This window comes from Coenobita brevimanus, chromosome 103 (genome assembly GCF_032717465.1).
Source record: "Coenobita brevimanus isolate Jiangsu-jjx chromosome 103, ASM3271746v2, whole genome shotgun sequence".
In the NCBI taxonomy this organism is placed as follows: Eukaryota; Metazoa; Arthropoda; class Malacostraca; order Decapoda; family Coenobitidae; genus Coenobita; species Coenobita brevimanus.
In genome coordinates this window covers 13,103,222-13,121,397 of record NC_137056.1, presented here as the reverse complement: position 1 = coordinate 13,121,397, position 18,176 = coordinate 13,103,222, and the positions used below count along the sequence as shown (strand labels likewise).

Sequence of the window (18,176 nt, the reverse complement as noted above, 5' to 3'; positions counted from 1 at the left end):
GTCCAGTTGCGACTTTACTTAGTTTTGTTATCAATGTCGTTCAGGTTTATCTCTAATATTTTAAAAGGCATTCTATTTAGGACAATTTTTAGATTCGCACAACCAGAGAATCTTAGAAAAATAAGTTTACCAAATAACTTCTGGGCCAGTATAGACCATTTTTCATTCTATGCACTTTGCTCGCAAATGAATAATAATGGAGATACAGAAATACGGTACAGATAAAGAGGGAAAAATGGCGGCCGAGCTCAGCCGTCAGTATTGTCTGTTGAGGTTGAAAGAGGAACAGAAGTGATGTGATGTATTGTAGTGATGTGGCACATTAGGCAATCACGTAACTTAATCAACCAATGACAGCCTAGGAGGCAAGGGGCTGGGACCGTGGGCTTTGATTTGAAAGTCAGTCCGCGATGTCGTCTTGTGAAGGGTGCTCGTGGTCGTACTGGCGATTTATTAAGACTTACATGGACAAAGATCAGGGAGCAATTGACTTTTTAAGACGACATAACGTGCTTCCACAATCTGTTAAGTGCCCTCAGTGTGACTAAGTAGGATTTCAAACCCCCCACGCTAGGGTTCGCAGGATTTGAAAGTCAGTTCGTCTCCAGCCACGAACTGTGAAGGCTGCAAAATTACCGTAATTACTTCAGGAGCTGTAAACTGGTGAGTAAGGGCATTATTTCGTATTTACACCCGGTTGGGTTAGCTTATATGATGTTTGTTTAATGTCAGGGGGGTCTGGGGGGCGAAGCCCCCCGGTTAGAAACCACGGCCAGGGGTAGGGGGGTCTGGGGGGCGAAGCTTAAAATTATATTTTTCCGAAGGATTTTAGTGTTCTTGGTTTGAATTTGATACCAGTTTCAGTCGGAAATCACTCTTTTTTGCGTGTTTTCCCCACCCAAAACCCCGCTTTCCCACAGGTCCCCCATTGTTCTTTGGGGGGGAGGGGAGGGACCGCAAAAAAAAGTGATTTCCGACAGAAATGATTATCAGATTCAAACGAAAAACGCTAAAATCCTTCGGAAAAATACAATTTTAAGCTTGTTTAGGAGTTGAGTGTAAATACGAAAATTTACCCATATTTTTGTATCACATCTGAGTGTTTCCTATGGTTTTGGGTGTGATTCTGTTCATTTTGACCTTTTTTCTTAAAAAAAAAATAGTGGTTTCTAAGGTGATGGCAAAAATATTCATTCCTTTGAAACCATTGATTGGCGATAGATTTGAAGGGCAAAATCAAATGAATCACACCAAAAACCATTGGAAACACATTTGATGCAAAAATCAGTGGTTGTGTGAAACTAAAAATTGACCCCTATTTATCATTAGCGACGTCATTACATTAATTTATATCTATATAATCCGGTATCTTACAAATAAATGAGGGCCTTGGTTGGAATACAAAGTCAAATTGGTGCACGTTCAAACAACAGAAATTGACCAATCACCGCCCGAGAGCTTGGCGCAGTGTTACCAACTCCACCTGTCCTGAGCTGGCAAAATCAGTGCGTCAGACTCCGTTAAACCGACTATAGTATTTCATGAATCTACCAAGGCTGACCTGACTAGCGACCAAAATTCATCTGACTAAGCCTGATTGCGTGTGAAGGCCCTGAATGGATCTAACAATACTTACCTGAGCCTGAATGACCCAGAACGCAGTTGTCTGCTCTTACGTGGGTTTCTAAGTTACTGAATTGTCCATATGGGAGCTGAATAAACCTACCTGCAAAGAAGTTGTCCTAAACCAACCAAATATGAAAATGAATAGGCGAAATCGATGTAATGAGCCTCATCCTAAATGAACCTAATTAGTGCAGGCTGGACCTAACTTGTCCTAAATGGCCCTGGATAACTCGGAATGACCATATGCAAGTTTGGGGCTCTAAGGAAGTTGAAAATATCGACACTGATAATTTTCGTAGCATTAGGACAAATGGCGTTAATAATAGATAATTATCGCGCAAAAACAGCTGTAACATCATATTCTTCAGTGCTTATTGAACAGTGTCACGCTTCGATTTTGCCTTAAATAGGGAAAGTAAAATATCAAAGACCGTCCATCTTGTCAGTATCGATGACCGTCCATATTTTCACAGTGTTTGAGAAATTGCTATATATTTTCCTTATTTGCGGTTAAATCGACGCATAACATTGTTTAGCAAGTACTTAGTAGCATATCAAGGCTATTTTCACACAAACGCGTTTTTCTAAACGCGTTTTTCTAAACGCGTTTTGTACTAATATTACGAAAATTATCAATGAACAGACTTTCATCTTCCTTGTAGCTCAGAAATTTCAAATGGTCAGTTAATATGAGCCACACCGGATGTGAAGAAACTAACAGACCAAGATTGATCTGAATGGACCTGAATCTACATGATTACCCTTGAATGGGCATAACAGGGCTTGAATAAACCTGTTAGGCCCAGAACTGCCAAACACTGACCTAAAGGGATCTGACGACTGAAATGGGTGTGATGGGCCTGACAGACCTTAGATGATATTCATGAATATACAGTATATAGATCTACCTGGCCCTGGAAGAGCCTGAATATATCTGATTATTATGATTAGTTCATTTTGACAATCGGATAAGAATGAACTGGAGAGAAAAACAGGAAAGAGATTAAGTTCATTATTGCTTTAATATTTCTATCTGCACAGAGCCCATCCTTTAAGAGACTGTCTCTTTGAGGATGAGCTGTGTGTTGTCTGAAACCCTGGAAAAATGAAGAATTTAAGTTCCTTCCTGTTTTTCCTCCCAACTCATTTTGATCTAACAACTAAACTGCATGTAATTTTAGCTCCAGATTAATTTAAAAGTGAATCACGATAACTGGAGGCTGAAGTTGCGCTTCTTTGTCCTCAGCCATCCCCCTATCAAGGGACAGGGAGGACGATGAGGGTCATTTGTAAATTCGGGCAACACAGTTGCCTGGTTATGTCAGTGACACAACGTAAACGCGTCAATGGAGATAACAGGACCAGAATTACTCTCACTCATAGTGGGAACGGCACTCGTATTCCATTCCAACTAACTATGGACGGTTTTCTTCAAGTTAGTCACAAGAATTTGAAACAAATAAAAGCCAAACAATCTAGAAAAGGCACATAATAACATGTGTGTGGTAATGTAACTAACCAGCTCTTGCGGTCCCTGGTGGTGGTCATGGTCGCCGTGGTCAGCATGCGAATGGCTGTGGTCACCATCCGGCTGTGGGTCTGCCTCGCCAGTGTGGTCGTGGTGGTGTGAATGTCCGTGAGCCTCCTCCAGGTGTCTGATGGAGACATTTGTGCTAGGAAATTGCGGGAAACATTTGCTAAAGTTATTGAAAAATGGAGATAGAATTGAAATCGGTGGGAAATGCCCGAGTGTGTCGTGTCCTGGAAGTTCTCAGTTTCCTTACACAGCTCATACTGACCACTTGGAACCACCTTAGGTGTACTTACATCTTTCACATGAACCCATATAGACAGATACACTCTACATCATTGGTACTCAAATAGTGGACCGGGTCCAAATCCGGACCGCAGTAAGCTTAAATGTGAACCCTACCGACTTACCTTTGCGGAGTGTACAGTATATTGTTCTTATAAAAAAAAAAATCATTCTATATTTCTACTGATGCAGAAAAAAAAAAAAAAACTATCAAACCACTCAGTGCTGTCTGCAATATTTAATTCCGGATCAAGCGTATATATATATATATATATATATATAGATAGATAGATAGATAGATAGATAGATAGATAGATATAGAAATATAGATAGATAGATAGATATAGAAATATAGATAGATAGATAGATATATATCCATCATCCAGTCCTAAGCTGCCCCATGAGAAGCACAGGAGCCCGGGGCAAGGCAAGCTGGTCCCGACATTCAAGATGAGAGTGACCAGCCTCACTCATCCCTGAGTGGCACCCCGCGAGCAACAAACTCCAACTACCCCCTGGATATAGACCGTCACCGGCTCAATCCGACTGGAGAGCCGCAGTCATCCACTGCACCACCAGACGCCATAATATGATTATATGGTTACCACCCAGCGTAATAAATGGTTTCCTGGTGTACAAGAAACCATTTGGCTTGTCATTTAGTGTAGAGTCACCCATAGGCAGAAGGAAGAGGAAAGAATGAAGGAAAGAAAGACAGAAGAGGGAGTATATATATATATATATATATCAGGATCTCTGCTACTCGTGAATGTAGTGTCAATGGACCCTCAGACAGGGCAATTGAAGAACCCTACTCACATTAACACATGCACTGCTCACAATCATAGCCAGGGAGCAGATTTCCGTTCTGTATACTAGTTTTGCACTACATGCTGAGTCTGATTTTCCCAGGATGTTCGCCCTTCCATTTTTTTTAAATCTAGCCTAACCTAACCTAACAGATTAACCTGACTAACAAAAATTAACCTAATGCCCTAGACTTTCCTGGATAAGAAAAAGTGCAATAATCGTACACAGAACGGAAATCAGCAACCTGGGAGCCCGCCAAGACATGTTCAATCCAGTCACGGTGGACACAAGTGGATCAACCTTGTGAAAGTGACTGCCAGTGTTGCACACATGTACACTCGATCAAAAAAGTATTGGTGCACAAGGGGTGCGATGCCTACCGAAAAGGTTCGAAAAACTGCTGACATTACCAACGACTCACTGTGTATCATCAGTGTCTGTCTATATGATCATTACATTTGCTATATGTTTGCAAAAGGATATTGCTAGTTGGCGATATATGACACCTCCCGACATCATGGCTACCAACGTGTGGTAGGTCGGATACTGATATTTCAATGACCTTCGTTCTGTGGTCCCAAATGTTTCACGCACGTTGTGCACCGATACTTTTGTGACCCAGTGTACCTCCACCATTTGGTTACTTCAGGTGCCACTCCTGCAGCTGTCATGAGACTGCACTGACATTACGCAAGGAGGGGTAAAATCAGACACTTCTCCAGCTGTCAGGTGGGAAGGAATGACAATGGTGTAATCAGACGCCCAGTCCGTCCACAAACAGGTGGTCTCGATTTATTTCCGAGCTGACCGTGAGACTTTTGGGCAGGGTCTTTTTAATCCAGTCACTTCACAGCTAGAAGTGTAACGGATATACGAATTTGTGAAGCGAAGGTTGTATGTTGTACTTTGAGGTACGATTTGTTGGCTATTTCCCTTGTCAGTCATGCACCTTTCCACCAAACGCCAGCTACTCTCCACCATGTGGACATCTCGTTTCCTCCTCATTGGTCTTGTCGTATCCTGCTTTATCTGCCATATAGTCACCTGCCTTCCCAGTTTTTGCCTCAATTGTCCGAACTACATCATGCCAGCCTACATTTCCAGTTGCCTTTGCATCGACCCTATCTGCTTCAGACCATCCTGTCCCTTAATCCCCTTTTACACCAACCCTCTTCTACCTACAGTACACTGTTTCTCCCATCTGCCTTAACTGTTCCACATCCTCCCACCTGTTCCCTCTTGGCCATCCTGAATGCCAAGTACATTCCAGCCTCACCTCTGACCACCTTCTAACTCCCTAATCCTGTTTAATTAAGCGAAATAGAATAAGTTAGATGAGATTTGTGACCAGTCTGAACTGCAGCAAAGAAGATGTACTCGTCACGGTGTGAATGAATCGCAGAGAAGGCTGAGTTCCCTCTCTCATCCCAGCCCAACCAACCACCAGCACAGACCATACCACCAACCAAAGGGTCAAAACACCAACGAGTTCGTGACCTCACTACTCCACCCTACGATTCATCACCTGCAGAGGACGACGATCACCAGGATGATGACGTTGTGGGAAGTATATATGATATTCAATTTCCCTTTCAGTAATCACAGATATACATAAAAAAGGACTCTCATGATAAATTCGTTAATCTTATTTTGCTGCTTCCAGACGATTTTATTCAAATTAGGAGAGACTGATGGTACTGAAGGTAAAATCAAAGCCATAACTCCTGCAGTACGAAAATTCTTCATCTAAGTAAAGTCACTCAGAGTTATCAAGACTTATAGAAAATACGCGATTGATGTGAATGGTTAAGGAACAAATGAGAGATGGGGCGACTGCTGGCCTTTCCATGTCCGTCCACCAGACAGAGTTGTTGACTGAATACTGAATTGTAAAATGTAAAGAAAGAAAAGCAGAGCCGGACACTAATAGAATAAGACACCATCAGGGTAAGGTGCTATGAAAGTTGGAGGAAGTGGTAAGGAAACTGGCTGAAAGTTGTTGAAAAAGAGATGACGACTTTTCATTGCATCCTTGCTGTTTCCATATGATCTTAATCAGTTCGAATGAGACCTCTTGTAGTGAGGAAGTTAGCAACGAAGGGATCTATCCCCCCAAATTCTAAAGTTTCCTCGAAGATGAATACAATTGTCTAGAAGCAGCATGAATAAAATGGACAGGTATGTCCTGCGGCTGAAAGGGTTAAATTCTAGAAAAAGGTGGGATAATGGAAATGGGAAGAAAGTTGATGAAAATCGGTTGAAAACTGTTGAGAATTAGCTGCACGCTGTTGGAAATTAGATGACGAAAATAACTGTGTCTCTTCTAGGTGTCTGATAGGAGGGTTTGTGTTAAAAGTGTTGGGAAAATGGTTAAGCTTTTCAACCTGAAGATGGCATATGTGCTTTATTCTGGCAATCAAGATGCTTCAGGTTCGGAGAGACTTTATAAACTGGAGGATTAGATTTAGCGTTCAATGACAGTTTCAGCAAGAATGACCTTTTCCAGTTTTAAAACAATATTCATCTGAGAGTATCAGTAAAATAAAATACATCAACCGCTACAGTGAGCTAATTCCTTCAGTAAGGCGACGATTGTTCATTTAATTCTTTCTGCTCCCAGACGATTTTCCTCCGCTGAAGGGAGACGTATAGTGAGGGAGTTCGTGAAGAATTGACTCAACCTCTCCAGTTCGAAAAGTTTCCTCGCAGCTAAATATAACTGTGTGGAAGTAGCCAGAACAACACGTATAACACGTCCTCGGCTGAACGGGCTACAGTTTTAGTGAAAATGGGGTAAGCTGGTGGTAATGGGCAGGGATTTGGTGGAAAGTGTTTAACGTTGTTGAAAACTGTTTGAAAATTATTGAAAATTTGTTGAAAATTTGTTGAGTCCTCCAGATGTATTTCCTGCCTAATGTCAGACGATTTTATTTAGCTGAGAGAAACATATCACGTCACGAGGATTGAAAACTCTATTAATATTCTGACTAAGAAACAAGAAACCTACATTCAGTCCAGTTGATGCCAGACGACTTTATTCACCACAGAAAAACACCACACTCAAAGAGTTCAGATTCTAGAGAAAGTTGTGGCTCAGTGGCAAAATTGGGTAGGAAAATTAAAAAAAAAAAAAATGAAGATGGTAACTGGCTTCTCCTATAGATGTTTGGCGGGGAGAGATTTAGGTTTTTAATTGAAGCAAATATACTTACAGTTTTTTAACTTTGGGGATACTGTGGAAATTGTTGGAAACTGGTTGAAAACTGTCAGAGTTTGATGTAAATTGATTGAAGTTGATGGATATCGGTAGAAAATAGGCTGCAAGTGAAAGTTGGCAGAAATGGTTAGGAAACTGGTAAAAACTAGTTGAAAGTTGTTGAATGTGATTGAGTTTCCTCTAGGAGTCTGATGGGGGAATAGGCAATTGATGGTGCAGAAGGGTGGTAACAGTTCTTTGAAAACTGAAGGAAGCTGACTGAAAGATGGGGAAATTTTGATCGTTTGGTCTTGTAAGTCAACCGTGCTCTTATTAAACTGTAAGGCAACCCAAGTACCCAGCCCTTACAAACCACTAGCAGTAGCAGTAGTAGTAGTAGTAATGGTAGCTGTTGTTGTTGTTGTTCAAAAAAATAAATAAGGTCATCTGGTGGCAACAAGAACAAAGCATGAGCGTCCTGAAGGGATTAAGCCTCACAGCTGAACAACTTGGCCCATGAATCCAACCAACCTATTTCAGTCCACAGCCACTCACTTGAATCTTCCATAATTCCGACCACATCAGGCCCTTCATAAATCACCCATTTCAGCTCTGTATTCCCACCCATTTCATTCCTTTCATAATTCTTTCCATTTCAGCCCTATTAGTCCCACCATCCTATTTCATCTCTTCCATTACCTCCCACCTACTCCACTCATTTCAGTCTTCGTGTTCATTTAACCTCTGCAACCCCTTTCATTCCCGCCACTCATTTCAACCCTCCCACCCATTTCAGTTCCCCCTTTCACTTTGTTCCTCTCACCCTATTTCAACTTGTCACCCCCGGCCACCCATCTGATGTCTATCACCTATTTTAATTCTTCTATTCACGTCACCCTATGCCCATCCTACCCCCCACCACCACTGTCACTCACTGGAGGAGGGCTGCGTCGTGATGTGCGTTGTGGTTGGAGTGGGGATGGTGGAGATGATGCACTTCATGTTCGTGTTTCAGCTTCCACACCTCTTCCACAGCCTGTCAGGAGAAAATTTAATCAGAATCGAATCTACAATACTGTGTAGTTATTGCTTCAGTTGCGGATGGGAAGGCGTGACCACATTTTCGACGATGATTTCTGAAGCAAAGAATGAAAACAGAACGTGTTTCACCTCTCTGTATCATTGCTGATTTCACTGTCTTAAGTTGAATGCAGGCTGATCGCATCTGATAGTCATACACGTTTCATAAATGTCCTTCAAAACTTAAAGATTTGCCTTTCACTTCGCGACTTATGCTTTAAAAATATTGGCCGAAATATAAAACTGAATACGAGAAGGTGTAAACTTGCCTCTAATTAAAACTGTCAAAATTTTATTGTAAAACACCTGTACGGACAGGAAATGGTTGGACTATATTCCACTTTACATAACGCAATTACCAGCAAAGAAGAGAGGCCGAACTTTTTTTTATTTTTGATCGTGCTTTTCAGCAAAGACGTGAATAACTGAGGTCTTGCCTTGAATAACTGGGGGCCTGCCATTCCCTTAGCAATCAGAGATTTAATGGTGCGGCTGTTAATGGAGAACTGAAGTAGCGATCGTGGACTTAAAATATAATTCGAGACAAAGAATGCAAGCCCCTAACTCTTCACTATAGCTTCTTATGCTTCTGACGAAGATAGATCCTGTCGGCCTCCTTATATCGTTGCTGACTACACATTATAATAGGGGATGTGGGCTTATCAAATCTAATAGGCATAGTAATATTATAAATGATCGAAAAAATTTAGGGAGTTGCCTTTCCCTTCGCGATTTGTTTTAAACTTCGGCCATAACGTGAGGACAATTAAAGTAATCAGATGAGGACAATTAAGGTAGCCAGGTGAAGGCACTTAAGGTAACCAGGTAAGGATAGTCAAGGTAAGTAACTGAGAACAAATAAGGCAACCAGGTGAGGACAATTATTGTAGCCAGGTAATGAGAATGGAGGTAACCAGGTAAGGACAGTTAAGGTGACTAAGTGAGGACAGTTAGCCAGGTGAGGGCAGTTAAGGTAGCCTAGCCAGGTGAGAACAAAAACGGGAGCCAGATAAGGACAATCAAGGTAACCACATATGAAAGGTGCATAATTATCCAGTTGTGCATCGGATAAGTAATCAATGCAACAATATCAGGCATTGATCTGCTACTGATACTATGTTATCCAGTACTATTTGCTTCATGTTCGGGTCGTGAGTAAATAAACAGGCAACCACCTGGGTCTTGTCCAATGACTCGGGTGACTAGACACCCAGCAGGAAAAAAATGTTAGAGCAGATGAGCTTTTTAACCCAAAATCCATGTAGTAAGGTAGGCATATCTTAGCCTTCATTGGCAATGCAAAGGAACCCACGCTCCTGTCCACAGGTTGGTAGTGAGTCCTTCCCCTGACTTAGGACGCTAGGGACCGGCCTGCACTCCGTCTCCGTAAAAAGTGTTGCCACCATAAAAATAAGACCCAGGAAGAGGAACCAGTGTCATCTAATCTCGGCTGACCCCAATCCTCCTCACATGCTAGTGAAGCAGGAATCTCACCCTAACCTGGCTGGAATCCCCTGTCGGGCCGGCGCTGGTTATGAAGACTGCAGGGTAAAACCCACTGGACCCCTGCAGGAAGATCTAGGTAGGACGCTTGCTACCTTCCAACCAATTTTTAATAGGCATCGTGGCGATGCAGAGGAAACATAAGCCTGAAGTTCCACACCCAGTTTTAAGTTTCGAAGAATACTTAAGGTGAGACTGAACATTCCAAGCCTCTTGGATGATGACCGACTGCCTTTGTTCTTACGAAAGTTAGGGCGATTGAGGATCGGCATAGCTTCACTGTCTGAGATAAGGTGGTCCGGCCATGGCAAGATCAGCAACAGTGGTTACTCGTAACAGTGGCCTGCCGTGAAAATGGAGCCCGTCTTATGGGTGTAGCTCTGGTGATTTCTATTTGTTTTGCATCTTCCACCAACAGTCTTATTCCAGATGATGAGCATTTAATGCTGGTGAGACTGAAGCACAGCATCTCCTTACTGCAGTGTACGCTCCTACCGAGGTGAGTGATATGGAGGAGGAGGTGGAATTTTACACCATACTTGATTCATTTGTAGAACAGCACCTCTCATGAGATACATTACTGATCTTCAGCGACTTCAGGGCTTTACTGGCACTGATATAGAAGGCTTTAAGGAAAGTTTAGATCCCCATGGCTCTCGGACCAGGAATATCAATAGTTCTTTCCTTCTAGATTTTACAAAATCCATTGGGTTGGAAACTGCTTTATCCTGGCTCCAGTGGCCAAATTTTCACCACTGGACCTGATATACCAGTGCCAGAGAGGATGCTAAGAAGATTGACCACATCCTTGTAAATACTTGATAGAGGATTTCAAAACGATTTTTTTTTTAGGAGTGCAAAGTCCTTTGCTACTTATCGTATACTTGCTATTGCTATGCTGAGGATGCAAATCAAAACCGAGAGCATTCCAAGATGCCACCTAAAACAGTTACATCTTAAGAAACTCAGGGATGAGAAGTGTGCTCATGAGTATGCGATGAAAGTCTCAATTTAGTTTGAGGTTCTTAATGTTGTTAAGACCCTGTTGATCGGTGGATTACATTTAACCCCCCAAAGCCTCGGGTTGCTGCATGTGGGATTTTGTGGGAAAGGTACTTAGCATACTGCCTTTCGCCTATCTTTTTGCAGTCAAAAAGCTCATAGGTCCCTATCTTGGGTTTCCTTCCTTGTTTATGTTTTGAAAAATGTGCTGAGGTGTCACCCCCAGGCGATACTGGTTTCTACAGAGTTAAATATGTAACATTGACAGTGGCTGATGAATGCCTTGGAATTTGTCTGAGACCAATAAGAGAGATTACGTCTCACCAGGGATGATGGCTAAAACTGAAGAGAAACGTGCTGCTAGACTAGCTAAGAATCAGAAACAGCACAGGCTTCTGTCAAGGCAGACAAGACTCACTGAAAATAGGAAAGGAGTGGTATGTCTGAGAAATTGTTGAGAGAGTCGCTTTCATGCGAATGAATTTTGACCTGCTTATCAAACCATTAAAAAAAATATATATATATATATCTTTTCCAGTCTCACCTCCAAGGTTAACTCTGTTCGAACAGAACAGTGGATGGATTGCCTGTGTCAAAGGCAGGTAAACAAAGGGCTCAATGGGATGAAAACTTTGAGCAACGGTACGTGATAGAGCCCACCAACTGAAAGCTTCTGTTCTTTGGTAAAAATCCTTACGACTTTCCCACCAGTTCATGATGCCACACTTTGTGTAGACGAAGTTACAAAGGCAATGGTCGAGTTAAAAATTGGTAAGGCGGCTGGTGTTTGTGGCTCTCATGAGGAACTGATCAAAGCTGGGGGATCTGAGGATCATGCACAGTCATGGAAATCGTCTAGTGAACTGGTATCATTACTTGTGACTGGACAAAGGGATTGGTCATCCCTATCTAGGAAAGAAGAGGAGACTACAATAGTGTGATTTCAGTAACGTGGTGTTGCAGTAATTTGTGTAGCAGGCAGCGTTCTTGCTCACATGCTTCTAATGCGAATCTGAGGACAGTTGCTAATGTTTCAAAGGCATAAACAATCCAGATTCACGGCCGAGAAGTCTATTGTTGATCATATCCTGGCACTTCGAATTCTCGTGGAGCATCGGCATGGATTTTTAGGAGGACTGCTATTGCAATTTATACCAGTCTCAAGAAGGCGTTTGATCCAACAAACAAGGAACTCCTGTGACTTTAAAGGATACCCTCATGGATTATTCGGTCCACAGCTGGCCCGAACTAGGACACTAAAGGTGTTGTTAAGTGTGTGGGGGGAACATCAAATTTCATTATAGGAGGTTCTTGAGTAAGACATGATGTGTCTCCCCCCGTCACTTTTTATCATGTGCTTGGCTTGGGTGCTGGTTTGAGCTGTGGGTCTGAGCCATTGTGCTGTATCAGTTAGCAGTTATAAGGCTATACTAATGGAGTCACTGAAGATTGTACTGAATGCTCTCAAGGCACTGCGAGGAAGCGAAACTATTGGAAGTAAATGTCTCCAGGGACAGTACCAAGGTCTAGGCTTTCGGTGACTTCTTGGGTGAAGTGCTGTGTGGCCCGTTTTAATGGTGGGTCAGGTGATGAGGTTATACATTATGTTGGTCTAGTAGTTGGTGGAATGGACTCACTTATGTCGAGTGTTTGACGTTATCAGTATTTATGCAAAACGAAGATTTTGATCTTTAGGAAGCAAGTGATTCTTGTCTTCCTATATGGCTGTGAGACATGGGCACTAGGCAGGGCTTTAGAGAAGTGAATCACCTCCTCTACTTGTAAATGTTTTCGGAAAGTTATGGGATATCACTGGTAACGATCAGATGCATAAAAGGCGATTACTACATGAGCCTGAATCAAGGCCTATGACCTGCAGAATAGGTGAACACCAACTCTGTCTATGTGGGCACATGACACCTCTCCCTAAAGATGATCTTGCACATAGGATAGTACCTAAAATAGGAAATCCAGAGTGAAGGAGACCATGGAGGAAGGTGCAAAACTCATGGTTGGAGCAAGTCAGCTGTTCCTGCAAGGAGTTATTTGGAATAGAAAGAGTTGCTTTCTGGAGGCTTGTGCTGAGGAATCCTTGTCTTGTGAAGTCGGAGGATCAGTAAGGCTAGCTGCACCATGATGCCTTCTCCTACATAGTGAGTAACGAAACTGAAGGGAACCAGGTAAGGACAGGAAAAGTATTTATAAAGAATCTTAAACATAAAGACTAAACTTTTTCAGTCATGCAAATTGCAAAGCAGCATGGTATCATTTTCGGCAACCCGCCCTATACCGTTGAGCTAGACTCAGGCTGTGTGTGTGTGTGTGTGTGTGTGTGTAATTCACCGGGTCGGTCAGGATCACTTTATGGTCGTGATCGTAAGCTTTTACCCTCCAGGAAGGGAGCTGAGAGCTCATATAGTCCGATCTAAGAGCAAGGCTGTGACCTTCACACACGCACACACCCGTCCCCTTGCTCAAGGGGGACAGCAACCACCCACATCGTCAGTGAAACTTTTCGCAACCTGAGCGAGGCAACTCCCGTCTACCAGTTGGCAAGCTATTTGATGGATTTGAATGAAACTAGCCAAGTGAGTTCGGATTATTATTGGAAAAGTTTTCCACTATATACAATTTTGCAGCCATGATTTCTTTGGGAGGGTCAGCTCCCCTTGCCAACTTTCAATTTCTCAGAAATCGTGAAAGGAGGGCAGATACGGATTTGATATCTTAGAACGTGCTGTATAGTTGAAGCTCATTCGTAATGCAACATTTGGGGAGTGTGACCCCCTAATGATTCTTGAGGGGGTCAGTCCCTCCTTTCAAAAATTACAAGTTCAGAAATAGGGAAAAGTGAGCACATGGATTACAACGAAACTTCTCAGATCAGTTCGTCTGGTCCCTTGATAATGTCTCCCACTATAGAAGGTTTTCAAGCGTTATATTTATGGGGGTCGGCCTCCCATTGGCAAGTTAAATTTCTTAGAAGCAGTAAAAGGAGGGCAGACATGGCTTTGACATCTTAATATAAGTTATACAATAGACTGTTTTCCATAATGCGATACTTGGGTTGCCTGATCCCCCCCCCCTCCCCCAGTGATTCAAAGGAATCTGTACACATATCACAGGAATGGGGATGCAGTTTCCATGTTTTCTATGAATGCATTGGAAGAAACTGCACATCAACTTTATTCTTAACTCGATTTCAGCTATGAACGGCTTGATATCTGTATGAGTGAAAATAAATGTTACTTTATGTATCTGTGTGTGTGTAGTGGCCAACTCTCGCAGACCTGACAATAGTGGGCAGCTCTAGTACACACATTCAAGCTGTGTTTTATAAGTCCTGCAGGGTTAGAAAGCACCACATTCTGTCCCTGGAAGAGCCCCGCCCCAACCCAATTATCCACGTAGTTGTAGGTGGGGATGAGTATAGGACTGCAAGACGAAAAAGTGCTTGTGGAAGTTTTATTAGAGTGACTGTTTGTTGAGTGACGGGGCTGTATAGGTCATCGAAGCATTCTCACACACGGCTTATATTTAGGAAATTGTTAATACCTTATCGTGGTCTGGATCGTCATGTCCGTGGTGGAGGTGGTGGTTGATCTCCTGCGTGAGGACGTTCACCTCCTCCCACAACGCCGTCAGGTTCTGCCACACCTCATCCAGCCCACCACCTGCGGCAGTAAACACAGCGGTGGAACACAGAATGAAACATGGTAGTACAGAACACATGAGCTTCGAGCAAAGTGGAATGTTATAAAGCAAAATGGAGAAAAAACAACGTGGAATGGAACAGAACGCAACAGGATACGGTTTAACAGAACAAATTAGAACACAGTGGAGCAGAACAAAATGGAACACAGTGGAACAGAACAAAATGGAACACATTGGAACAGAACAAACTGGAACACAGTGGAACAGAACAGAATGGAACACAGTGGAGCAGAGCAAAATGAAAAAAAGGTGAAAAAAGCATATAAGAACAAAATGGAATAGGACAGAACAAAACTGGAACGATAGAGTGGAACAGAACAAAGTCGCGTGGAGCATAACAAAGTGGAATGGAACAAAATGATATGGAGTGGGGCAAAACAAAGTGGAATGGAACAAAGTAATATGGAGTGAAGACAGACAAAGTAAAATAAAACAGAACGTGATATAGAACAGAACATTGTAGAACCAGGTCGAGTGGAACATGAACAGGGGATTACAGCAAAGTGGAATAGAACACAGTTAGGTTGTATGGAAGATAATGAAGTGTGATGGAACAAATGTGAGTGGAAGTGAACAAAATGAAATTGAACAAAGCTGAGTGAAAAGAACAGATTGAAGTGGATTAGAACAAAGTTGGGTAGAACAATAAAATGGAGTGGGACAACAAAATAGAATGGCACAAAACAAAGTGATGTATGGAACAATGTGAAGTACAATGAAGCAAGGTGGAATGGAACAAATATGGAGGAAAAGAGTGAAATGAAACAAACAGGAGTAGAAAGGAGAGAAGTAGAGTGGATCGCAACAAACAGGAATGGAACAGGACAAAAATGAAAATGAACAGAACGAAAGAGTAGAAGCATAGAAAGTGGAGTGAAAAAGAACAATATGGAGTGGAAGAGAACAAAGTGGAGTGGAAGAGAGCAAAGTGGAGTGTGAGAGAATAAAGCGGAGTGAAAGAACAAACTGGAATGGAACAAAGTGAAGAGTTGAAGGAAACAAAGTGGTGTGAAGAACAATATGGAGTGGAAGGGAACAAAGTGGAGTGTGAGAGAACACAATGGAGTAGAAGAGAACAAAGGGAACATAGCAAGACAGACGTGAAGTGAATATCAGCCCCTTCTGTATCATTACTTCTTTTACGCTACATTACTGCTTTCGTCAGACAATTTTATTAACCCCTTATATCCGAATATCTATTTTTAGATGAGGGAGCATTTCTAGGAGTGGCCCTGGCAGTCATTCACACCCTAAAGATTTTCACAAGCTAGGTGCTTCCCTTTAGCGAAGCCCCATATGAATCTTCACATTAGTTTCACATGGATTCCCACACGCAAGGTGCTTATCTCTGACGAACCCTCCTAGGATGCTCCACTGTAACTCCCAGCGGATTTTCACTCGCAAGGCAATTCACTCTGGCGATGTCCCATATGGTCCCGTATCTAGTACTTTTATGCTTATTCATATTAGTCAGGCCGCCACCAGACGATTTTATTCAGGTTAAGGGAAGTCTCATGTAATGTAGGGGTTAATCATGGCTGTATCTGACCCGTCCATTTCAAAACTTGCAAAATATCATCTGGTGCTAGCAGATAGAGAGGCGGCTTGCAATCCTGATGGACCCAGGATCGAATCCCAGCTGGGGCAAGGAACAGTTAAAGGATTTGAATTTCCTAAAAAGCAGACTTTCCTGATCTACCAGATGACTCGCCGACATGTCGTAAAAGTACCTCAGCTAATACCAGTACACCAGTCCTGTATGAGACAGCCCTAGCATGTATTCAATATGGACGGTGGGTGTTAGCGCCGAAGTGGTGACATGTGGAGGTGTAGGAGGACTACTGGGCCTTGGGATAGGCCACTGCCCCCAAGAAATAGGCCCTGGGCCTCTGCCCAGAGTCGGACAAGTAAAAAAAAAAAAAAAAAAAAAAAAAATGCCCAGAAAAAAATATATAGGATAAAGTCGTGAGTCATAGCTTGTGCCAACTTTTAAATCTACCCCAGACTAAAAGGAATTCTTAGCAAGAGTTTTACACCAAATGAAGACATGTTTTTCAGTGTTAAGTTAGTAGTTCATGGATTTGCCAGACTACTCCAAGAGCAATTTGTCCGTGCATATACAATAAAAAAAAAAATCAAACTACCAGCAATAGGTCACGCTCGATGTGGAACACTGGCTACAATTTCCATTCAGCCGAGGATGGAGGTAAACGATGAACAGAAGCCGGGGCTCACGAGTATGTACCCAGGAGCAAAATATTCGTCGACTTTCCTCTGCCAGGATTGTGTCCAGCTTTCCATACTTCCCATTCCTCCCCAAGCGACAGAGAACATCACTCCTTCCCATACACTTTTGTTGTTTACTTCATATTGGTTCCTTCTTGGCATAACAAAAACAAAAAAAGGTGATTTAGTACCTTCCATTGCAACAACCAGCAAGAGAAGTGTCCAGGAACTTTTCTTCATTCTGTACATCATCAGATTAAAAGAGGGCTGCCTCCACAGAAAGTAAGTCTAAATGACTGGACTAACAGGTTGAGGTGAAGAATTGTGTATTATTCTCAGAATCTGTTGACAGTGGGGGACATGTGCCAATTCGGGTCACGCCATGTCAAGTCGTGGAAAGTGCGGCCGAACCCATTTTATTGTGGGTCATAGGATCGTATTATGACTCCTCTGAGTGGCATTGGAGCTTTCAAACACCTCTTCCCAAGGAAACTACAGTTAAGAAGAAGTCTATGCCATACTGGGCAAGGTTAGGACAGTTTTCATCCATGGCCTACTCACTAGAAGGCGGTGGCGTCGACCCTTACTGTCTGCCGCTGTTAGGCAAAAAGCTGCGAGGAAGTCAAAATATAAACAAACAAGTAGCCGTAGCCACCATTCTGCCCTCATACTCCTAAGCATGTTTGCTGTGTGGGTGAAAAACAAAACGCAGCACGCAGTCAGGACTGAAAATTCATTTATTCCCCAAAGATGCAAGAAGGTGCGTACTTATTATTGAAGCTGCATATTTGAAAATAATGAACAAGTAAATAACGTATTATGTTGATGCCTTTACCAGTAGTTTTGCTGCCATGTCATGAACTGAGGGCTTACCGGCTTTCCGGAAGCACTTGGCTATAACTGCATTGCCAGCGAAAGTAACATTAGCCTATATAACACTGTGGATTGACAAACGTTACAAATGTCGGTGTACAATGATTACAACATGAAGACTAGAACTAGTGTAGGCCAGTTTGTAATGTGGCCACGTAAAGCAAACATCATAATTACTGTGTTTTTTCCACTGTATAATGATGCAGTGCTTTCATTACTTGTCACCACTCTCTCCAGGCTCCAGTAATTTGAAATTTTACCTACAGACAAATATAATAGGGTTTGAAGGCAATGTGCATTTATGTATATATATATATATATATATATATA

General features: G+C 42.4%; 1 protein-coding gene across 2 annotated transcripts in view; it reads right to left on the bottom strand.

Annotated features, from left to right (window-relative positions):
• Positions 1-18,176, bottom strand: part of LOC145415766 (uncharacterized) — a 72,020-nt gene that overhangs the window by 19,574 nt on the left and 34,270 nt on the right. For both annotated transcript variants that reach the window (XM_080285008.1, XM_080285007.1), the window contains exons 3-5: positions 14,589-14,707; positions 8,384-8,484; positions 3,146-3,281 (exon numbers count right to left, since the gene is read on the bottom strand). In XM_080285008.1, the coding sequence (XP_080141134.1) occupies positions 3,146-3,281; positions 8,384-8,484; positions 14,589-14,707 (356 nt within the window). The remainder of the gene's footprint in view (positions 1-3,145; positions 3,282-8,383; positions 8,485-14,588; positions 14,708-18,176) is intronic.